At 44.8% G+C, this 25,383-nt stretch overlaps 1 protein-coding gene across 1 annotated transcript in view; it reads left to right on the top strand.

Moving 5' to 3' along the window:
* The window catches only part of SERINC4 (serine incorporator 4), an 83,953-nt gene that overhangs the window by 27,846 nt on the left and 30,724 nt on the right, over window positions 1–25,383 (top strand). Inside the window, exon 7 of the mRNA XM_069762403.1 lies at window positions 12,163–12,258. Coding sequence (XP_069618504.1) covers window positions 12,163–12,258 — 96 coding nt within the window. The remainder of the gene's footprint in view (window positions 1–12,162; window positions 12,259–25,383) is intronic.

The raw sequence follows: 25,383 nt of genomic DNA, 5'->3' as shown, positions 1-25,383 counted from the left end.
GTCCAAAGAGTGCTTGCAACGAGAAATTAATCTCCAGGGGATCGTAAACTGGGATTGTCACTGTATTAAGAAAGTGTCGGAGCCGGAAGTAGGAAAACAAAGATGAAGGAGAGAGGGAAAATTTGGAGATTAGGGCATTATAAGGAGGAAGACGACCCTGATCTAATAGGTCGTCAAGTAAAGATATGGGTGTGGATCCGCTGCCCCAAGTTGTAAAGGAGATCTCTCCCATAAGGGTTTCTACAGCTCGCATGGAAATATGCTTATAAAGGAAAGGGAAATGTGAGTTTTTAAATTTATGCCAGATCGAAAGAAGGTTTTGGATAGAGCGTAGGGTGGAGGGTGGAGAGAAAAAGCGAAGAAGATTCATCTCCAAAAGAAGTCTGGTCGATCCACGAGGAGCAAAACACGCCTCAATCTGTAACCATAGCGAAGTAGGAGACCCGAGCCACCAAATCCTCGCCACGTCCAGGTCAACTGATGAATGGTATGATGCAATGTCGGGAACTCCGAAGCCACCCCTGGTATATGGGAGGGTCAGAGTGGACATGGAGACCCGGTGTGGTTTATTACTCCAAATGAACCGACTCAGAACCGATTGGAAAAGGTTAAGATACTTTTTGGGAAAGGGAAGGGGGATGCAGCGGAGAAGGTATAGGATCTTAGGGAGGAGCATCATTTTAACAGTTTGGATTCGAGCGACCCAGGATAATTGGTGAGCAGAATATTCTGAACATAACAAACGGATGGAGGAAAGTAAAGAGTCGCAGTTTTTTCTAATAATGGTTTTAATAGAGGAGATGTGGATCCCTAGGTAGCGAAAGCCATCAGTGGTCCAGCTGAAGGGAAATTGCGCAGAGAGCACCTGTTGGGAAGATGAGGGGAGGTTGACCGGGAAGATCGAGGACTTGGAAAGGTTGAGCTTATAGAAAGAAGCATTAGAAAAGTCGGAGAGAACAGACATAATAGCTGGGATAGAGATAGATGGGTTCGTGCAAGTGAGGAGAACATCATCAGCATATAGACTGATTCTATGGTCTACAGGGCCCACAGAAATACCTGAAATATCCGGGTGAGTGCGAATAATAGCTGCCAGCGGTTCCATAACAAGGGCAAAAATGAGGGGGGAAAGGGGGCAGCCCTGACGCGTCCCGTTGGATATTGAAAAAGTGGAGGAAGAAAAGCCACCCGCCTTCACAAAAGCATAGGGGGACGAGTATAAGGCCATAATGGCTGATTTAATATTGCCACAAAAGGCAAATTTGTCTAGGACTGCCGCTAGATACCCCCAATGCACACGGTCAAAAGCTTTTTCCGCATCTAGGGACACGAGTACACCAGGGGAACCTCTCCCTTCCAGAACCTCTAAGAGATCTATGACCCTTCTTGTGGCATCCCTTGCTTGACGGTCAGGAATGAATCCCACCTGATCCAAAGCAATTAATGATGGAAGTACAGCTTTGATGCGGTCCGCTAGCAGCTTAGAATAGATTTTCAAATCACAGTTAAGCAAAGCTATCGGGCGATAGCTGCTCGGGTCTGTAGGAGGTTTCCCCGGTTTTGGAATTGTGGAAATAGCCGCTTTTAGTCCCTCTGGTTTGATGTGTCCCTCACGCTGCCAGAAGTGGAAAAGAGATAATAGATGAGGAGCAAGGAGGGAAGAGAAAGAAGAATAATACTGATAGGGGAAACCATCTGGGCCCGGGGCAGAACGTTTTTTGGTGGAGCGAATGACTTCTAGAATTTCAGGGAGAGTGAAAGGTTTATTTAGATATTCTAGTTGATCCGCAGACAGCGAAGGGAGTTTGGCTTTTGCGAGGAAGGCAGAAATGGCTTCAGGGGAGGGTTGAGGCGTAGAAGGAGAGGAGGACAGATTATAGAGATCATTATAGTAATTGCGGAATTGTTCAGCAATTAGAATAGGGTTACGGATTGTGTCTCCAATGGAGGAGATAGTGTGCGAAATTCTGGAACGAATCTCTGCTTTTTTAATTCTACGAGCAAGGAGGGCTCCAGCTCTGTCCCCCATGCTATAGTAGAAGGATTTGTTTTTTTTCAGTTGGAGTTCGACTCGCGACAGAAGGAACGCGCGTAGTTGGTTCCGACTTTTCAATAAGTCTGAAAGAGTCGTGGAATCCTGAGAGGACAAGAGAGACTTTTCAAGCGTTTTAATCCTGGTTAGGAGGGAGTCCAGAGTCGCATTATACTGTCTTTTGGTGTGGGCTGCTAGTTTGAGGAAATGACCCCGCATTACAGCCTTATGGGAAAACCATAACACATCTGGAGCAATGTCATCAACATTATTAAATCGAAAAAACTCTTTCAGGTGGGTAGAAAGGGCGTCATGATTGGTCGGAGATGTCAGGAGGTGTTCGTTCATTTTCCAGGAAGTCAAGGGGGAGTGGGGAGTAGAGTCCGAAATAGTTAAAGTAATAGGGGCATGATCTGACCAAGAGATAGTGTCAATGTCGGCCGTCATACATAAGGGAAGGAGAGAGTCATTAACTAAAAAGTAGTCTATACGGCTAAAAGATTTGTGTCTGGGGGAAAAGAAGGTGTAGTCTCGTTCATTGCTGTGAAGGTATCGCCAAATGTCGTGTAGGTGAAAGGAGGAGGTGATAGGGGCTAGGTCAGATCTAAAAGTCAGGGGATTCGAGCAGTCGAGGGATTTGTTTAAGGGAGCATTCAGGTCACCCGCAATTAGTTTATGTCCCACCATAGAAGGAATAAGGTCAACTAATAGCGAGTTGAGGAAGGTAGATTGTTTTGAGTTTGGGGCGTATATCGCTAATAAGGAGAACAGAACCTCATTTAAGCAGCAGGTCAGGAGTAGATATCTTCCCTCAGGGTCAGTTAAAACTTTAATCAATTCAAACGACAAGTTGGCGCTAATAAAAATTGCAACCCCAGATTTTTTATCCTGAGCGTTAGAAAAAAAACGCTGGGGATAAAAACGGGAGGTTATGCGGTAGTTATCAGCTTCTAAAAGATGAGTCTCCTGTAAAAAGACAATATCCGCACGTGATTTTTTTAATTGGCCATATAAAAGAGAACGTTTTTGAGGGGAGTTAAGGCCATTCACATTTAAAGCTAATGTCGAGAAAGGCATGATCAGAATCGGTAATGGACCACTAGTTCACATGTTGGAGCATTAAAGAGCGCAGGAGATAATCTGCATAAAAAAGAGGGTAGTGGGGGGAAGGGGTAAAAGGTACACACAATCAGGATAATAATAACGAACATTTCAGACAATGACATTCCATAACAAAAACCAAACCAAAAAAGAAGAAAATAAGGCATTAATAGCAGAACAAGGACCGCAGAACCCCTGAAAATAGGACATGAGGGGTCCGCGATGCTCCCCCGCTTACCAACAATATTTACAAAGAAGAAAAATAAAATAAAAAGTGGAAAAAAATCTAAAAGCCCAGAGCGAACAGAAATCGCTCGATGGGGCCACATTCCCAGGTGTATTTATTAGAGGAAAAAGGAAGGGCGGACGAGGGAATCAAGGAGAGAACGGAAAGGGGACAGGTACAAAAATACAACCTGAGAAGTGAGAAGAAAAACAAAAAAAGCTACCAGGAAGACGGTCCCCTGGGCATATTATCCAGCAGGAATGAAATCCAGATCAGCAGGAACGATATCAGGCAATTCTCCATTCTGGGTCGATTCTTTTCCCGCGAGGTCCCTTCTTAACAACGGAGTCTTGTCCGGAACGCTGAGACTTTGCAGAAGGGGACGCTGGAAGGAAGTTCCAGTTTTCCAAGAGTCGTGCCGCTTGAGCGGGAGTAAGGCAGACGTGGGTGGTATTGTCTCTGCGTATGATCAGGCGTGTAGGATGACCCCATCTGTATGCGACTTCTTTGTCACGCAGGAGCGTTGTGTATGGTTTGAACGCACGACGCTGGGCCAATGTGCCCGGAGATAAATCCGGATATACCTCCAGCTTCACAAAGCGATCAGAAAGGGCAGGGGTTGCTCTTAGTGCTTTCAAAAAGTCCTCCTTAGCTTCAAAGAAATGCACTCTTGCAAGTACGTCTCGAGGGAGGTCTGAACGGACGCCAGAGGGCTTCTGTACCCTGTGGATGCGGTCAATTTTTAGATCTCTGGGCTCTAATCCTGGTAAAACTTCCAGCATGAAATCCTGAAGAAAGGCTCTCAGCTCCTCGGGAGGGATCGACTCTGGGACGCCTCTAAGGCGGACGTTGTTCCGTCTATGTCTATCCTCCAGGTCATAGTTCTTGGTCTGTAATGCCTCTACCGAGAGCTGAAGCTGTTCATGTTCATCCAAGAGAGTGTTATGGGAATGAACAAGTTCAGCAATTTTGGATTCAAGGTGGTCCGTGCGGTTACCCAAGTCCACCACCTCCCCCCTGAGCTCCGCCACCATAATCTTCATATCGTCTTGAATGGAGACTCTAAGCTCCGACAGTAGCCCCTTCATCAGGGTGAGGGTGACTGGCGAGTCTGGGGAAAGGACCGCCGAAACTGCATCCTGTGCCTGGGAGTCGCGACGAGAAGCGCGGGCTACACGGGGGGAGGGAGGCGCCATGTTGGGGAGAGGTGCTGCGTCTGAGCGGCCTGGAGGGAAGTAATCTGAGACCCGTTTAGAGAGCGCAGACTGCAGGTGTTTTAACGTAGTGGTATATTGATGCAGTAAAACTGTAAACAATGACATACATAGAATCAGTGCATAATATAGAAGAAATACATACTACACATGGTGTACATTATGCATGACATTTAGAAAGCTAGTAACTGAACTAGGAGTACAACTGGCTAGGCTAGGCTAATATAGAGCAGGAATATCTAGAGAAAACATAAAGACATACCGGCAATGCAATCACAAGGGGGATGAAGTACAAGCATCTTTCCTTGAAAGCAGACTGAAGGAAGTGAAGAGAAAATTGAGGGAGATGGAGGCTGAGCTACCATAATGCATTGCAAGGGGGAGGAGAATCAGACATGGAAAATACAAAAACGGAAAAATAGAACTGTCAACATGACTCTGACTGCTAGAGGGAGCAAAGCACTACAGATAAATAAAGGTATGAATATATCAATACTGTATACTGAGAAAACTGCAAATTATGCAAACAGGTAATCAGAGGCAACAAATTAGATGGCGGAGACAGAACAGACATATATATATATATATATATATATATATACAGTGGGGCAAAAAAGTATTTAGTCAGTCAGTAATAGTGCAAGTTCCACCACTTAAAAAGATGAGAGGCGTCTGTAATTTACATCATAGGTAGACCTCAACTATGGGAGACAAACTGAGAAAAAAAAATCCAGAAAATCACATTGTCTGTTTTTTTAACATTTTATTTGCATATTATGGTGGAAAATAAGTATTTGGTCAGAAACAAAATTTCATCTCAATACTTTGTAATATATCCTTTGTTGGCAATGACAGAGGTCAAACGTTTTCTGTAAGTCTTCACAAGGTTGCCACACACTGTTGTTGGTATGTTGGCCCATTCATCCATGCAGATCGCCTCTAGAGCAGTGATGTTTTTGGCTTTTCGCTTGGCAACACGGACTTTCAACTCCCTCCAAAGGTTTTCTATACGGTTGAGATCTGGAGACTGGCTAGGCCACTCCAGGACCTTAAAATGCTTCTTACGAAGCCACTCCTTCGTTGCCCTGGTGGTGTGCCTTGGATCATTGTCATGTTGAAAGACCCAGCCACGTTTCATCTTCAATGCCCTTGCTGATGGAAGGAGGTTTGCACTCAAAATCTCACGATACATGGCCCCATTCATTCTTTCATGTACCCGGATCAGTCGTCCTGGCCCCTTTGCAGAGAAACAGCCCCAAAACATGATGTTTCCACCACCATGCTTTACAGTAGGTATGGTGTTTGATGGATGCAACTCAATATTCTTTTTCCTCCAAACACGACAAGTTGTGTTTCTACCAAACAGTTCCAGTTTGGTTTCATCAGACCATAGGACATTCTCCCAAAACTCCTCTGGATCATCCAAATGCTCTCTAGCAAACTTCAGACGGGCCCGGACATGTACTGGCTTAAGCAGTGGGACACGTCTGGCACTGCAGGATCTGAGTCCATGGTGGCGTAGTGTGTTACTTATGGTAGGCCTTGTTACATTGGTCCCAGCTCTCTGCAGTTCATTCACTAGGTCCCCCCGCGTGGTTCTGGGATTTTTGCTCACCGTTCTTGTGATCATTCTGACCCCACGGGGTGGGATTTTGCGTGGAGCCCCAGATCAAGGGAGATTATCAGTGGTCTTGTATATCTTCCATTTTCTAATTATTGCTCCCGCTGTTGATTTCTTCACTCCAAGCTGGTTGGCTATTGCAGATTCAGTCTTCCCAACCTGGTGCAGGGCTACAATTTTGTTTCTGGTGTCCTTTGACAGCTCTTTGGTCTTCACCATAGTGGAGTTTGGAGTCAGACTGTTTGAGGGTGTGCACAGGTGTCTTTTTATACTGATAACAAGTTTAAACAGGTGCCATTACAACAGGTAATGAGTGGAGGAAAGAGGAGACTCTTAAAGAAGAAGTTACAGGTCTGTGAGAGCCAGAAATCTTGATTGTTTGTTTCTGACCAAATACTTATTTTCCACCATAATATGCCAAAAAAATGATAAAAAAACAGACAATGTGATTTTCTGGATTTTTTTTTTCTCAGTTTGTCTCCCATAGTTGAGGTCTACCTACGATGTAAATTACAGACGCCTCTCATCTTTTTAAGTGGTGGAACTTGCACTATTGCTGACTGACTAAATACTTTTTTGCCCCACTGTATATATATATATATATATATATATATATATATATATACACCTATACTATGTGTAGACATTCATTATAGCTGTTCTATTCTAACCTGTCAGTGTGATTTTACTGTACACCGCACTGAATTGCCGGCTTTTCTATAGAACACCGCTGCGTATTTCTCACAAGTCACACTGTTGGTCCGTGTGTAATCCATATTTTTCTCGCCCCCATTGACTTTCATTGGAGTATTTTTGGCGCAATACGCTGACAAACGCAGCATGCTGCGATTTTCTACGGCTGTACAGGACCGTATAATACGCATGCATAAAATACGGCAGATAGGAGCTGCCCCATAGAAAATCATTGGTCCATGTGCAATGCGTATTTTCTGCGCCTCTCATACGTCCATAAATCTCGCTAGTGTGACGCCGGCCTAAGAGCAGCAGAACCATGAAGTAACACATACGGAAACAAGAAGTAAAGAAACACATGTGAAGCAAACCAGAATATGTGTTAAACCTTTGCTCTCTCAAAGTCCCCACTTTTACTCTGACGACAGCTTTTCTCACTCTTGACATTCTCTCAAGCAGTTTCGTCAGGTAGCCACCTGAAATGGGGTTACCAGTGAACAGGTATGCCTCGTCAAGAGCTCATTTCTGGAATCACTGGCCTTCAGAAAGTATTTGCAACTATCAGGTGTGTTTTGCAGAGGCAGTGTTGGTACACATTTCTGCAGAGTAAAACTATTAGTGAAGCCCTATTCCACAAATGTTCTAAGCCAGAATATGGCAATACCGTCTCAACTAAATAAAGGAAAATTACAGTTCATCATTACTTTAAGACATGAACGTTAGTTAATCCAGAAATTTGCTAGAACATTGAAGGTATCCTCAGGTGCAGTCATGAAAACCATCAATTGCTGTGATGAAACTGGCTCTCATGAGGACCGCTCCAGGAAAGCAAGACCAGAAATTACCTCTGCTACAGATGATAGCTTCATCCGAGTTAGCAGCCATAGAAATCACAAATTGACAGCACTTCAGATACCAACTCTCAAGAATTATTCAAATATATCAAGAGGCAGACACATGTCAGTATCAACTGTGCAAGAAACAGGCCTATATGGTCAAAGTGCTACAAAAAAAGATACTTTGAACCGAGGATCTACTGAAAACCGCAAAAAAGAGACTTGTTTGGGCCAAGCAACACAAGGACTAGACATAAGGTCTATGGAAATCTGTACTGTAGTTGGATGAGTCAAAATGTGTGATTTGTTGGTACTTAGCCTGATGTCTTTGTGAGATGCAGAAAAGTTGAGCAGATGGTTTCTATATGTATGCTTTGCCGATTACACTGTTGGTGACTTATTCCAAATTCAAAGCTCCCGGGGATGAAGTGCTGCATCAGATGAAATGACCTCCACAATTAACTGACCTCAACCAAATTCAGATGGTTTGGGATGAGTTGAACTGCAGAGTGAAGACAAAGCAGCAAACAAGTGCACAGCACCTCCTCGGGAGATCCTTTGAGACTGATGGAAAGCCAACCTGATGAAGCTGCTTGAGAGAATGCCAAGGGGTGTAACACCTTGAGGAATTTAAGGCTTAACGCTAATTCTGCTTTGTTTCACAAGTTTCACATAGTCTTCCTACCTTCAGTCTAAATCTACAGTGTGCACATTCCAATAAGGACAAGGAAAATCATTGCATACACAGGTGTGTCCAAACTTTTTAACGGAACTGTATGTACATATAGATATATATAGTAGGTTTTCCTAGAGTTTATGCTTTCTAACCACCTTACCTCAATTCAGCACTAGTGTTGAGCCACCCCCCTAGTGTTCGAGTTCGGTTCATCGAATTGGGGCGTGTTCGACGAATGTTCACCGAACGTTCGACGAACACCGTCGAACCCCATTGAAACCAATGGCAGGCAAACACAAACATATACAAACACATAGAAAACACATAGAAAACACCTTAAAAGGTGTCCAAAAGCTGACAAACTGCTCAGAAGACACCACAAACACATGGAAAAGTCACAACTACACATAGTCATGCGAAAAGAAAAGAGGTGGAGGAGTAAAAGGAGGAGACACAGATATAGGCATGTCATGCCCTTCTAAAATCAAGAAAGGCGGGAGTAAAAATTTATAATCAGCCTACCAACACCCAGACGTCGTGACAAAAAAATTTAAAAAAGAAATATCTTTAGGTAGAATGGCGGGTCCATTCAGAACACTTTCCTTAGAAGACGTAATGGTATCCCCGTTGGGAGTCGTGCTAAAAAAGGAACCCAATACATTCCGACTAATCCACCATTTGTCATATCCAAGGGGCAGGTCAGTAAACGACAACATCGATGCGGGCACCCTAATGGCCAAAACAGACATTGAGGGGGCGTTCCGGTTACTACCTGTGCCTCCGAATAGTGTCCTCCCATTGGGCTGCTTCTGTGAAGGAGCATACTACATAGATCGCTGTTTGCCCATGGGGTGCTCCATATCCTGCTCACTATTTGAGGCGTTTAGTTGTTTCCTTGAATGGGTCATGATGGACGTTTCTAAGGAAGCACATATTATCCATTACCTCAACGACTTCTTATGCCTGGGCCCAAAAGATTCGCCACAGTGTGAATACACGCGGTAGTCCACCTGTGAGAAGGAGAGAGCTGGAGGGAGAGCGAACACCCCAGAGCCAAGGGGTTAGATTGAGAAAGGAAGAAGGCGGTGTAGCTTGCTTCATGGGTGGGGTACTCTGCTGAGTAGCAGACACTGCTACTAGGCCCAAAGTATTGCCTGAGCTAGATGCAGTTAAAAATTAGTAATTAGATAAACAGGCGGTGTAGCTTGCTTCATGGGTGGGGTACGCTGCTGAGTAGCAGACACTGTACTGTGTGTACAGGTGCATACTAAGAGTAGCCATCTCCATATATATATCAAGCAAATAAAGTTGAACTGTGTAGCTCTATAGCATGAAAACATAAAATATATTAAATATTAATTATTTTTGGGGAAGCTGTCATATATCTATGGTTTTATTAGTGCTTTAATTGCTAAAATTCCTGCATTGACTAACCCATACATCTACCTGCTTCTTGATCTCTGAAAATGTAAGGCTTTATGGTTGCATGATTTTCTAGAAATCACGTGGGCATTAACAGCCAAACAAGCCATTTGCAATTAATTTCTAATGATGCAGTGTCAAGCCTTTGCAACATTTAGGAAGCAGCTTGTCAAGAAATGAACCTTGGAAGCGTGATACACAGACGCCGATCACTATGAGTGACTCCAACCTAAGGAAGATTTAATGATGAGCTGTTAAGATCTATGGGTCAGACACTGATTTCCCTGAGAATCTGCCTCCCGAGCTTACGGTACTTTAAAGGGGACCAGTAATGTAAAAAAATGCTTTTAACCTGCACATATGGGGTTGACCGGCAGGCTTATAGAGTTCTGAAGCTGCCACAGCTCAGTACATGTTGAGTTGCTGCTGTAACCTGGTCCCCCCGGCACTGACTCACAGCAGGCTCTGCAGTGCATTAGTTGAGCCGGCTGTCAGTCAGTGCCAGGGGTGCAGTTACAGTCGCCGAGCGGTGACTGTAGTCATGCAAGCTGCACCTCAATGACTAAAGTTAAATTCCTCCAGGCAGCGGGGCTCTCAGTGCCGGATCTTTACCTAACGACAAAGTCTTTTACTGAGATAGATGACCTTGTAAAGACAGAACAGATATCGTAGCAGGCATCAGACTCGATGATGTTCCTAGATGATATTGACAGATTTCATACAGATCGTTATACATGGCAGCGATGTTGCTCTTCATGAGGTGGCTTGTTTGGGTCAGATACTTCCCATTCATCAAGAAGCGGACACTTACTTCTGACAAGTGGCACGTGCCTCCATGCTTCACGCCACAAATCTTAAGGTACTGTCACACTAGACGATATCGCTAGCGATCCGTGACGTTGCAGCGTCCTCGCTAGCGATATCGTCCAGTGTGACAGGCAGCAGCGATCAGGCCCCTGCTGGGAGATCGCTGGTCGGGGAAGAAAGTCCAGAACTTTATTTCGTCGCTGGACTCCCCGCAGACATCGCTGAATCGGCGTGTGTGACACCGATTCAGCGATGTCTTCACTGGTAACCAGGGTAAACATCGGGTAACTAAGCGCAGGGCCGCGCTTAGTAACCCGCTGTTTACCCTGGTTACCAGCGTAAAAAAACAAACAGTACATACTTACATTCAGCTGTCTGTCCCTTGCCGTCTGGTTCCTGCCTTGACTGCTGGCCGTAGTGAAAGCAGAGCACAGCCACAGCGGTGAGTCACCGCTGTGCTGTGCTTTCACTTTCACTTTGGTTACCGGGGACCTCGGGATCGTTGGTCGCTGGAGAGCGGTCTGTGTGACAGCTCTCCAGCGACCAAACAGCGACGCTGCAGCGATCCGGATCGTTGTCGGTATCGCTGCAGCGTCGCTAAGTGTGACGGTACCTTTACTCTAGTCAGTTACTAAAATCCACTCAACTAGCATAAGTCTCCATAATATTCATTATTACACAATGCTGCAATCAAAAATTGTATTGACATGACACTTCACATTAATGATAACACATTTGGTGGATGCTAGTCTTCTTTCACTCTCTTACACCAGGACACCAGGGCAACAAGGAACCAGAGCTATCATTGTGTTGCCTTTCTCATCACATCATTTTTATAATTTTTAGTTGTAAATCAACTATAGTTATTATAAGAATGTAATAATATTTCTATGCAATGGCTTCACAAAAAATATGCAAAACTCCCCGCTCTGGGCTTCGTGCAACACATAGCTTCTATTTTAGAGTCTGACCTGGGAGAATAAAACGGGCTTTGACTGATTGCTATAGGCACACTGCCACTTTTTTGTAGAATAGTGTTTATGTCTGAGATCCTATATATTTTCAGAGTAATCCCATGACAAGCTGTGTTCTTCCTCAGCAGTGTGAATGATAGCTGTGGATTTCAGGCTGTTTGGGTCAGTCTGATAACTTCTTGCCCTCTGAACCTACAAAGAAATAAGCAGACTAGATTTATGTATAAACTATTCTTCTAAATCCCATAAGAACCCACCGCTCCCAGCATCCAGTAATCCCATTGGCACAAATCATATAGTGGGGCCATGTGAGGTCATGACTTTGCCTACTTAGCATGTGAATGGTTTACTTGTACAATGACATTTGTTACAAAGGGGGCTCTGAATATCCCTGCAGTTTGATGTTGCATCCCCTGCTGTTTCCTGGGTACCTGGGTGTAGAAGCCATGATATTGGAGCGATACTATGCTTTATACACCAGTTTACAGCGTACAGAATAGCTATCATTTCCATTATATGAATAGGTATAAAATAGTAATACTTGTTTTTTTGTTTCACAGAGCAACCTCGATCTGGACTGCTACAAGCCTCCATCATAAGCTGCTATGTCACATACCTTACCTTTTCAGCCCTGTCCAGTCGGCCTCCAGAAAGAGGTCAGTGGAAATCTAAATCGAAGTGATACAAACTTCAGCATTCATTTATCACATTTTACCATATTAATTAAATGGAAAGTTGCATTAGGAATAATATCCCAAATAATTGCAAATGCTATCAAAATAATGGCGGGGAAGAACCTGGTGGACCTATCTAGGCTTGCACAACATAGTAACATAGTTATTAAGGTTGAAGGAAGACTTTAAGTCCATCTAGTTCAATCCATAGCCTAACCTAAAATGCCCTAACATGTTGATCCAGAGGAAGACAAAAAAACCCATGTGGCAAACAGTAAGCTCCACATTGGGGAAAAGAAATCCTTCCCGACTCCACAAACGGCAATCAGACTAGTTCCCTGGATCAACACCCTAACAAGGAATCTAGTATATATGACCTGTAACCTGAGCACGGTGGCTCAGTGGTTAGCACTGCAGCCTTGCAGCGCTGGAGTCCTGGTTTCTAATCCCACCTTGGACAACATCTGCAAGGAGTTTGTATGTTCTCCCCGAGTTTGCGTGGGTTTCCTCCGGGTTCTCCGGTTTCCTCCCACACTCCAAAGACATACTGATAGGGAATTAAGATTGTGAGCCCCATCGGGGACAGTGATAATGTGTGCAAACTGTAAAGCGCTGCGGAATATGTTAGCGCTATATAAAGATTATTATTATTATACTTTTCAAGAAAGGCATCCAGTCCCCTCTTAAATTTTAGTAATGAATCACTCATTACAACATCATACGGCAGAGAATTCCATAGTCTCACTGCTCTTTCAGTAAAGAATCCGCGTCTGTTATTATGCTTAAACCTTCTTTCCTCCAGACGCAGAGGATGCCCCCTTGTCCCTGTCTCAAGTCTATAATAAAAAAGATCATCAGAAAGGTCTTTGTACTGTCCCCTCATATATTTAGACATTAAAATGAGATCACCCATTTGACTTTGTTTTTCCAAACTAAATAGCCCCAAGTGTAATAACCTATCTTGGTATTACAGACCCCCCCAGTCCTCTAATAACCTTGGTCGCTCTTCTCTGCACCCGTTTTAGTTCAGCTATGTCTTTCTTATATACCGGAGACCAGAACTGTACACAGTATTCTAAGTGTGGTCAAACTAGTGAGTTGTATAGAGGTAAAATTATGTTCTCCTCATGTGCATCTATGCCTCTTTTAATGCATCCCATTATTTTATTTGCCTTTGTAGCAGCTGCCTGACACTGGCCACTAGATGTGAGTTTGTCATCCACCCATACACCCAGGTCTTTTTCATTGACGGTTTTGCCCAGAGTTTTACAATTAAGCACATAGTTATACATCTTATTACTTCTGCCCAAGTGCATGACCTTACATTTATCCCCATTAAAGCTCATTTGCCATTTTTCAGTCCCAGCTTCTAGTTAACATAGATCATCTTGTAATATAAAATTGTTGTCCTCTGTATTGATTACCCTGCAGAGTTTAGTGTCGTCTGCAAATATTGAAATTCTGCTCTGTATGCCCCCTACAAGGTCATTAATAAATATGCTAAAAAGAAGAGGGCCCAATACTGACCCCTGTGGTACCCCACTGCTAACCGCGACCCAGTCCGAGTGTGCTCCATTAATAACCACCCTTTGTTTCCTATCCCTGAGCCAGCTCTTAACCCACTTACACATATTTTCCCCTATCCCCATTATTCTCATTTTATGTACCAAACTTTTGTTTGGCACCGTATCAAAAGCTTTTGTAAATTCCACTCTTTACACTCTGTGCAGAATTATTAGGCAAGTTGTATTTTAGAGGATTATTTTTATTATTGATCAACAACTATGTTCTCAATCAACCCAAAAGACTCATAAAAATCAAAGCTTAATATTTTTGGAAGTAGGAGTGTTTTTTTTTAGATTTGGCTATCTTAGGAGGATATCTGTTTGTGCAGGTAACTATTACTGTGCAGAATTATTAGGCAACTTAATAAAAACCAAATATATTCCCATCTCACTTGTTTATTTTCACCAGGTAAACAAATATCACAGCACATAATTTAGAAATAAACATTTCTGACATGCAAAAACAAAACCCAAAAAAATTAGTGACTAATATAGCCACCTTTCTTTATGATCACACTCAGCCTTCCATCCATAGATATTGTCAGTTGCTTGATCTGTTTACGATCAACATTGCGTGCAGCAGCCACCACAGCCTTCCAGACACTGTTCTGAGAGGTGGAATGTTTTCCCTCCCTATAGATCTCACATTTTATGGGGGACTACAGGTTCTCTATGGGGTTCAGATCAGGTGAACAAGGGGGCCATGTCATTATTTTTTCTTCTTTGAGACCTTTACTGGCCAGCCACGCTGTGGAGTGGTTGGAGGCATGTGATGGAGCATTGTCCTGCATGAAAATCATGTTTTTCTTGAACAATACTGACTTCTTCCTGTACCACTGGTTGAAGAAGCTGTCTTCCAGAAACTGGCAGTAGGTCTGGGAGTTGAGCTTCCCTCCATCCTCAACCCGAAAAGGTCCCACAAGTTCATCTTTGAAGATACCAGTCCATACGAGTACCCCACTTCCACCTTGCTGGCATCTGAGTCGGAGTGGAGCTCTCTGCCCTTTACTGATCCAGCCTCTGGCCCATCCATCTGGCCCATCAAGAGTCACTCTCATTTCATCAGTCCATAAAACCTTTGAAAAGTCAGTCTTAAAATATTTCTTGGCCCAGTCTTGACGTTTTATCTTATGTTTCTTGTTCAAAGGTGGTCGTTTTTCAGCCTTCCTTACCTTGGCCATGTCCCTGAGTATCGCACACCTTGTGCTTTTTGTTACTCCAGTAACGTTGAGGCTCTGAAATATGGCAAAACTGGTGGCAAATGGCATCTTGACAGCTTCACGCTTGATTTTCCTCAATTCATGGGCAGTTATTTTGCGCCTTTTTTGCCCAACACGCTTCTTGCAACCCTGTTGGCTATTTGCCATGAAACGTTTGATTGTTCGGTGATCAAGCTTCAAAGGTTTGGAAATTTCAAGACTGCTGCATCCCTCTGCAAGACATCTCACAATTTTGGACTTTTCAGAGCCCGTCAAATCTCTCTTCTGACCCATTTTGCCAAAGGAAAGAAAGTTGCCTAATAATTAAGCACACTTTATACAGGTCCTTCTCAAAAAATTAGCATATAGTGTTAAGTTTCATTATTTACCATAATGTAATGATTACAATTAAACTTTCATATATTATAGATTCATTATCCACCAACTGAAATTTGTCAGGTCTTTTATTGTTTTAATACTGATGATTTTGGCATACAACTCCTGATAACCCAAAAAACCTGTCTCAATAAATTAGCATATCAAGAAAAGGTTCTCTAAACGACCTATTACCCTAATCTTCTGAATCAACTAATTAACTCTAAACACATGCAAAAGATACCTGAGGCTTTTATAAACTCCCTGCCTGGTTCATTACTCAAAACCCCCATCATGGGTAAAGGTACCGTCACACTAGACGATATCGCTAGCGATCCGTGACGTTGCAGCGTCCTCGCTAGCGATATCGTCCAGTGTGACAGGCAGCAGCGATCAGGCCCCTGCTGTGCTGTCGCTGGTCGGGGAAGAAAGTCCAGAACTTTATTTCGTCGCTGGACTCCCCGCAGACATCGCTGAATCGGTGTGTGTGACACCGATTCAGCGATGTCTTCACTGGTAACCAGGGTAAACATCGGGTAACTAAGCGCAGGGCCGCGCTTAGTAACCCGATGTTTACCCTGGTTACCATCGTAAAAAAACAAACAGTACATACTTACATTCAGCTGTCTGTCCCTTGCCGTCTATTTCCTGCACTGACTGCTGGCCGCAAAGTGAAAGTGAAAGCACAGCACAGCGGTGAGTCACACAGCGGTGACTCACCGCTGTGGCTGTGCTCTGCTTTCACTTTGCGGCCAGCAGTCAGTGCAGCAAACAGACGGCAAGGGACAGACAGCTGAATGTAAGTATGTACTGTTTGTTTTTTTACGATGGTAACCAGGGTAAACATCGGGTTACTAAGCGCGGCCCTGCGCTTAGTTACCCGATGTTTACCCTGGTTACCGGGGACCTCGGGATCGTTGGTCGCTGGAGAGCTGTCTGTGTGACAGCTCTCCAGCGACCAAACAGCGACGCTGCAGCGATCCGGATCGTTGTCGGTATCGCTGCAGCGTCGCTAAGTGTGACGGTACCTTAAGACTAGCGACCTGACAGATGTCAAGAAGGCTATCATTGACACCCTCAAGCAAGAGGGTAAGACCCAGAAAGAAATTTCTCAACAAATAGGCTGTTCCCAGAGTGCTGTATCAAGGCACCTCAATGGTAAGTCTGTTGGAAGGAAACAATGTGGCAGAAAACGCTGTACAACGAGAAGAGGAGACCGGACTCTGAGGAAGATTGTGGAGAAGGACCGATTCCAGACCTTGGGGAACCTGAGGAAGCAGTGGACTGAGTCTGGTGTGGAAACATCCAGAGCCACCGTGCACAGGCGTGTGCAAGAAATGGGCTACAGGTGCCGCATTCCCCAGGTAAAGCCACTTTTGAGCTACAGAGAAGCAGCACTGGACTGTTGCTAAGTGGTCCCAAGTACTTTTTTCTGATGAAAGCAAATTTTGCATGTCATTCGGAAATCAAGGTGCCAGAGTCTGGAGGAAGACTGGGGAGAAGGAAATGCCAAAATGCCTGAAGTCCAGTGTCAAGTACCCACAGTCAGTGATGGTGTGGGGTGCCATGTCAGCTGCTGGTGTTGGTCCACTGTGTTTCATCAAGGGCAGGGTCAATGCAGCTAGCTATCAGGAGATTTTGGAGCACTTCATGCTTCCATCGGCTGAAATGCTTTATGGAGATGAAGATTTCATTTTTCAGCACGACCTGGCACCTGCTCACAGTGCCAAAACCACTGGTAAATGGTTTACTGACCATGGTATTACTGTGCTCAATTGGCCTGCCAACTCTCCTGACCTGAACCCCATAGAGAATCTGTGGGATATTGTGAAGAGAAAGTTGAGAGACGCAAGACCCAACACTCTGGATGAGCTTAAGGCCGCTATTGAAGCATCCTGGGCCTCCATAACATCTCAGCAGTGTCACAGGCTGATTGCCTCCATGCCACGCCGCATTGAAGCAGTCATTTCTGCCAAAGGATTCCCGACCAAGTATTGAGTGCATAACTGAACATTATTATTTGTTGGTTTTTTTGTTTGTTATTAAAAAACACTTTTATTTGATTGGATGGGTGAAATATGCTAATTTATTGAGACAGGTTTTTTGGGTTATCAGGAGTTGTATGCCAAAATCATCAGTATTAAAACAATAAAGGACCTGACAAATTTCAGTTGGTGGATAATGAATCTATAATATATGAAAGTTTAATTGTAATCATTACATTATGGTAAATAATGAAATTTAACACTATATGCTAATTTTTTGAGAAGGACCTGTATAGGGTTTTGGTGTCATTAGACAACACCCCTCCTCATTACAGATGCACATCACCTGATTTACTTAATTGCTAGTTGGCTCTCAAGCCTGAACAGCTTGGAGCAGGACAACATGTATAAAAAGTATCATGTGATCAAAATACAACTTGCCTAATAAATCTGCACACAGTGTACACTACGTCCACTGCGTTACCTTGGTCCAGTCCGGAACTTACCTCTTCATAGAAATTGATCAGATTATTCTGACAGGAATGGTCCCTAGTAAACCCATGCTGATATCTTCCTACAGATCTTTCGTCCATCAAGTCGCCATGGCTCGAGATCGAGCTGAGAGCTGCTTAACCCCTTCCCCTTGTCATGTCCCTATCTTTAATGTAGTTAAGTAAATAAGGCAGCACACTGCAGCGCTGAAACATGCAAACTTGAAACACGAAATTTGAACTGCATTACTGCACTAGAAATATGAAAAATGAGAGCGTTTAGCGCATAAAAATGGCCAATTTTATGTGTACCTGGTAGCCCCTTTACGGCATCTCTCTTATACCAGGTCCTAAACTTGCCTTACCTCACTAAGAATAAACGTCTCCCTCTGAATGGGTACATGTGAAACCTCTTCCTAGACTAAAATTCTCTCTCTTTGTGGAGGGGTATTGGACCTGCTGTAATTAAAACACCTGTGGCTAGGAGGCGGAGTGCACGATCAGAAGGCTAAAGAATACATTTCAAAAACCTGACCGGCACATCCAAACATAGACTAAGTGTGAACAGGTGCTGAACCTAGAGTCGCCAACTCGTATATAGTTAAGTAAATAAGGCAGGGGGCGTGGCCTGAACGTCCATGTGAGCAGACGGGTGATAGAGCGCTCCCGCTGCTAACGCTGACATTATCCTTATAAGCCGCAGCTGAGCGGCGATTCAAGGTGCTTACCGGCTGCAGGAGAGTCCCGGGAGTGCGGCGGTGTATAGAGGCGGCCCCGAGGTCAATAAATATGACCAGGAGGAGGCAAAGAGATGCAGGAGCCGGCGAGGCTGGGATCAGCCAAGATGGCGCCGACGCCAGAGAGAAGGCGGAGAAGGACAACGCGGCATGCCAGAAGAGAAAGGCGGCGGCGGCAAAGCTCCAGCAGTTTGCTAGAGTGGAGGCCGCAGGGAACACAGGAAAAGCAGAGGAGGACGCCGGAGCAGACACAGACACAGAAGGAGAGGAGGAAAGCCCAGCAGAGGAGCAGGAGGTACAACAGGGGAGCAGGGATGGTGACATGGCGGTGGTAGTAGGGGGACCAGAAGATAAGGAGTCAGGAGCAGAGCCCACCCTTAGAGATGTCTTTGCACTGGTATCATCATGCAAACAATCCCTGACCCAGCAGATACAGGAGGTCAAGGATGATACAGCCCAGATAAATGCAGCCCTGCAGAAGATTGACAAACGTGTGGGGGCTGTGGAGGAAAGAGTGAGCACTGCAGAAGACTATATAGTGCAGCTGCAGAAAGCGGAGAGGAAGTTTACTCAGGCAATATCGGAGCTGGCTGCAAAAAATGAGGATCTGGAGAATAGGTCCAGAAGAAATAACATTCGTATAGTGGGTATCCCTGAAAAAACTGAGGGGAGGAATCCCACGGAGTATATTGAAAGCTGGCTCCTTGAGACTTTTGGTGATGCAGCACTGACAAAAGTATTTGCGGTAGAAAGAGCCCACAGGGTCCCACCGAAACCACCTGTCCCTGGAGCAAGTCCCCGTACCATGCTTGCCAAAATCCTAAACTACAGAGACAGAGACATTATCCTGAGGAAGGCTAGAGACATGACGGATCTGACAATTGGAGGTCAAAGAATTGCTATTTACCCTGACTATTCCGCCCTGGTACAGAAACAACGGATGATGTTCACGGGTATCAAGAGACGGCTGAGAGAACTGGGAGTGCAGTACTCCATGATGTTTCCGGCACGACTGAGAGTGGTAGCGTTGGATAAGATTCATTTTTTCCTGACGCCGGAGGACGCTACCCAGTGGATAGATCTTAACGCTAAAAAGCTTAAAGGGAAAGGAGATTGAAAATGTGGGGTGGGTTAGTCGGGAGGTATTTTAATTCTTTCAAAAAGGAGAAAAAGAGTTTGACTGACAGTACATTGATAATTGAAATGTGCAGGTTGGGTATTATTCAGGGAATGCACTGGGAGTGCTTATACGGCGGAGAAGTATGAGGGAGGAAGGGTGTGCAGCGTACTAAAGTTTATTTAGTTTCTTGTAGTTGTAATGTAATACAGGTTGAATTATATTGTTCTTCTAAGACTTGCGCCGAATTCTGTTATAAACGGTAGCGGGAGGCGGAAGGAGAAGGTTACGCTAACAAGAGTGTTCGCAATGGGTGATGGTGCCCCACTCTTGATAAGAGGCAGAATGTATAGTATTGGGGGGTGTGGGGGAGGGTGGGGTGGGGTAAGGGTGGGGAGGGAAGTTAGACAGCTCAGAATCGGGAGTAACGACATAATTAAAGATGATGAGTCACATAATAGGGGACCGCTTTAAGATATTGAGTTGGAATGTGAGAGGTCTGGCGGATAAGTCAAGAAGAGCTGCGAGCTTGCAGTATGCGAAGGATCAGCGGGCTTCTATGATATGCTTGTTAGAGACGCACTTGATACAGGAGAAAGTGGATGTACTGAATAGACGGTGGATACAGAAAGGGTATCATTCTACCTTTTCGACGTACTCAAGAGGGGTGTCAGTGTTGGTGCCGATGGGAGTGCAGTATGAAGAGGTGAAAGTATGCGTGGATGCTGAGGGTCAGTATGTGGTGATACAATGTATATTGTATGGAGTGAGATTGTGTGTTGCGGCAATGTATATTCCACCTCCATATTCAAGTAAGAAGATCAGGGAGGTGTTGGAGAAGGTGGAACGATGGGAACCACTACCACTCTTAATTATTGGGGATTTGAACAATATCTGTGACGACTTTTGGGATAAAAATAAGAACACCCAGAACAGGTCGGAGGGGCACACTACAACATTTGGTACCTATGTGCGTGAAATAGACATGATTGATCTATGGAGAGTTAGACATGTTGGGGAGAGAGGGTACTTGTGCTACTCGCCGGCTCATACTATGCTATCCAGAATTGATATGGCGCTGGGTAACCGCCTGTTGGACACAATGGTGGGAGAGGTGCGTTATCTGTCGAGGGCCCTTTCGGATCACAGTCCAATTGAGGTGGAGGTTAGGTTGTTGGGGACACGGACCGCAAGTGGGAGAGAATGGAAGATCCATCCTAACTGGTTACAGAGTATTGACTTGGACGGTATAGGGAAGGAGGTGACGGAATTCTTTGCTTTAAATGATGGGAGTGCAGATGCTCTAACTGTTTGGGATGCAATGAAAGCGTTCCTGAGAGGGTTACTATTTAGAGACATAAGTAGGTGTAAGAGGAGGACAAGGGAGGCGGAGAGGGTGGCGATGGAGGAGCTGAAAGCCGCAGAGGACGAGATGGTAGTGCTGGGGACTTCCGAAGCAGAGAAAAGGCTGAGAACAGCGCAAAATTGTATGGAAAAGATTCTGCTGGGAAAAGCTGAAAGGAAGCGGGAGTTTCAGAGGGTGGCTTATTTTCAGGAGGGAGAAACAGTGGGTCACATGCTATCGGTGGTAGTCGCGGCTCAGCGTAGTACCTCGTATGTGCACTCGTTGGTTTCGGATGGGGGGAGCAGGATATTTGAAACACCTGAAATTATAAAGGTCTTTGCGGACTTCTACGCGGACTTATACTCCTCCAGGGTCAATGAGTCAGCCGGAGATACGGAGACTTTCTTGAGAGTCTGGGTCTTCCGAAATTGAGTAAGGAGGATAGGGTGAGCCTAGATGCCCCTATCACCGAGGAGGAACTGAGTCGGGCGCTGAAGTCTATGGCCAATGGGAAGGCACCTGGGGTCGATGGGTTACCAGCTGAAATCTATAAAAGTTTGGAGGAAGTGCTGATTCCTAGATTAAAGTTGGTACTGGAGGAGGCTGGACGCTAAGGGTATCTCCCAGCATCTATGAGGGAGGCCACTATAGTGGTTATTCCGAAGGAGGATAAGGATCTGGGGAAGCCTGAGTCATATCGACCAATCTCTCTGTTAACCATCTATGTCAAGCTCTTGGCCAAGGTGTTAGCTACCCGTTTGTCCAGCGTCATTGCTAACCTTGTACATCCGGATCAGTCTGGTTTTATGCCTGACAGGTCTACAGCGGTTAATCTGGAAGGCTGCATATGAACCTGCAGCTGAAGTCTGACAACTGTGGCCGAAGGGTTATTGCGTCCTTGGATGCCCATAAGGCGTTTGACAGTGTGGAGTGGGGATATCTCTGGCGGGTGTTGAAGTGTATGGGTATTGGTCCGCAATTTGTGGCGTGGACTCAACTGTTATATTCACTACCAACAGCTAGAATTAGAGTGAATGGGGAACTCTCTCAGCCTATAAAGTTGGCCAGAGGTACGAGGCAGGGTTGCCCACTGTCGCCCCTTCTGTTTGCCTTAGCTGTGGAGCCACTGGCCGCCAAGATACGACAATCGGATGAGGTCCCTGGGTTCAGATATGGGAGTGTTGAGGAGAAGATCGCGTTATATGCAGATGACATCTTACTGTTCCTGGCGGACCCGGATGAAGCCTTGAATGGGGCTATCGAGATCATTGGGAAATTTGGAGACTTGTCGGGATTGAGGATAAATTGGGATAAATCGGTCCTCTTTGAGGTGGATGGGGTGGAGGAGAGCAGAAGTGCGCCATTGGGAGAGGGGCGGCTTAAGGTGGCATCCCTTTTCAAATACCTGGGAATATGGATCTCAATGCCAGTTACAGAGTTTTTGTATAGGAATTTGACACCTCTCATGGGCGCCCTTAAAGCAAAAGTGGATGCGTGGAATAAATTGCACCTATCGGTGGTGGGTAGGGTTAATCTCATTAAAATGGTTCTGATGCCCAAATTACTTTACGTCCTACATAATGCGCCAGTTTGGATTCCACGTGGGAAATTCCGGCAGATTAGTGCTCTTTTTAGAAGTCTGATATGGGGGAGGCGGTACCCACGTATTCGCCTGGAGACGCTTCAGCGACCCAAGGAAGATGGAGGATTGGCTTTACCCAATCCTGAGTTATATTTTCTTGCAGCCCAGAGCCAGCACTTGAAGGGCTGGGCGCGGGAGGCGTCTGCCAGTGCGGTACAGCACTTGATGGAGAGGGTGACGGACCGACGACCGGTGGCGCAGTGTCTGGAGGATGGCACCTTGAAAGTATTGGGGAAATTATACCCAACTATGTTTTTGATACATAAATTATGGACCAGACTGCGACAGATTCGGGGGGTTACGGGGCTGACTAAATTTACACCGATATGGCTTAATAATAATTTGGTTGAGTTTGCGGCCCTTGGAGTGCTGGCGGAGTGGCAGGCCAAAGGAATCCACTTGGTGGCTCAGATAGTTCAACAACGAGGATTAAAGTCCTTTTCGCAGCTGCAAGGGGAGTTTGGATTGAGACCGACTGGGGAGTATCAATATGCTCAGATGAAACATGCTTTTAAAGCTCAAAACAAGGGCGGTGGTATTGAGATCCAGGAGGACATAGTTCTGGAATACGTGCGTGGGGAAGGATCCACAAGGGGAGTCATTACCACCCTTTATAAGGACCTTCTACATGCATATTTGCTAGACTTCCCCCTAAAAGCGAGAGCGAAATGGGAAAGAGATTTAGGCCCAATGGAGGATGAAACCTGGGAGTCGGTGTTGGAGTGGGTTCCACGAGTGTCACTGAGCGAGCCGTATAGACTTTCGCAGCTGTACATCTTGCACAGAGTCTATAAATCACCGGAAGTGTTGTGCAGAGCGGGGTTGCGTGCTGACTCTGAATGCCCGAGATGTAAGACTGAGAATGCAGGAATATACCACATGATGTGGACATGTCCAAGACTGGTTGCTTTCTGGTTGGTGGTAATGAGCCGTGTGGAAGGGGCGTATAAATGCAGAGTGCCGAGAGATCCGATAGTGTGTATACTGGGACATGTAGAGGAAATTAGAGTGGACAACACCTGGAAGATAGCAATAGCTAGGCTATTATATATGGCAAGGAAGGTAATAGCAATGAACTGGATCAAGGAGGAACCGCCTAAAAGGGGTGAATTTCTGAAATATGTTAAACATGGTCTCAATTTGGAAAAGGGGGTCTACAAAAGACGTGGGAAAATAGAAACGTTTGACAAAATGTGGTCTCCGTGGCTCGAGCTAGGATGAGTAGTTATGGGAAATGGGAGGATGAGGGCCTCTGAAAGGAAGAGAGTGCTAAAGGAACAAGCGGACATAAGTGAGTCAAATGGCTCAAAGAACCATCAATACTGGTAACAAAAGTATAAATGGGTATGAGCTGTCAGGGGAGGGGGAGGTTCGGGTTTTGTTGGGATTGTTGGGGATTTGGAAAATGTAAAAATTTTGTAAAATAATGGAAAAATGCATAAATTGTATTGTTCATATTCGACTTTAATAAAAACCTATTAAATAAAAAAAAAAGTAAATAAGGCAGCACACTGCAGCGCTGAAACATGCAAACTTGAAACACGAAATTTGAACTGCATTACTGCACTAGAAATATGAAAAATAAGAGCGTTTAGCGCATAAAAATGGCCAATTTTATGTGTACCTGGTAGCCCCTTTACGGCATCTCTCTTATACCAGGTCCTAAACTTGCCTTACCTCGCTAAGAATAAACGTCTCCCTCTGAATGGGTACATGTGAAACCTCTTCCTAGACTAAAATTCTCTCTCTTTGTGGAGGGGTATTGGACCTGCTGTAATTAAAACACCTGTAGCTAGGAGGCGGAGTGCACGATCAGAAGGCTAAAGAATACATTTCAAAAACCTGACCGGCACATCCAAACATAGACTAAGTGTGAACAGGTGCTGAACCTAGAGTCGCCAACTCGTATATAGTTAAGTAAATAAGGCAGCACACTGCAGCGCTGAAACATGCAAACTTGAAACACGAAATTTGAACTGCATTACTGCACTAGAAATATGAAGAATGAGAGCGTTTAGCGCATAAAAATGGCCAATTTTATGTGTACCTGGTAGCTCCTTTACGGCATCTCTCTTATACCAGGTCCCAAACTTGCCTTACCTCGCTAAGAATAACGTCTCCCTCTGAATGGGTACATGTGAAACCTCTTCCTAGACTAAAATTCTCTCTCTTTGTGGAGGGGTATTGGACCTGCTGTAATTAAAACACCTGTGGCTAGGAGGCGGAGTGCACGATAAGAAGGCTAAAGAATACATTTCAAAAACCTGACCGGCACATCCAAACATAGACTAAGTGTGAACAGGTGCTGAACCTAGAGTTGCCAACTCGTATATAGTTAAGTAAATAAGGCAGCACACTGCAGCGCTGAAACATGCAAACTTGAAACACGAAATTTGAACTTTGCAGTTCAAATTTCGTGTTTCAAGTTTGCATGTTTCAGCGCTGCAGTGTGCTGCCTTATTTACTTAACTATATACGAGTTGGCAACTCTAGGTTCAGCACCTGTTCACACTTAGTCTATATTTGGATGTGCCGGTCAGGTTTTTGAAATGTATTCTTTAGCCTTCTGATCGTGCACTCCGCCTCCTAGCCACAGGTGTTTTAATTACAGCAGGTCCAATACCCCTCCACAAAGAGAGAGAATTTTAGTC

The sequence above is a fragment of the Ranitomeya imitator genome, chromosome 4 (assembly GCF_032444005.1).
Source record: "Ranitomeya imitator isolate aRanImi1 chromosome 4, aRanImi1.pri, whole genome shotgun sequence".
In the NCBI taxonomy this organism is placed as follows: domain Eukaryota; kingdom Metazoa; phylum Chordata; class Amphibia; order Anura; family Dendrobatidae; genus Ranitomeya; species Ranitomeya imitator.
Note: the sequence above shows the minus strand (reverse complement) of the source record. Positions and strands in the feature narration are given on the sequence as shown.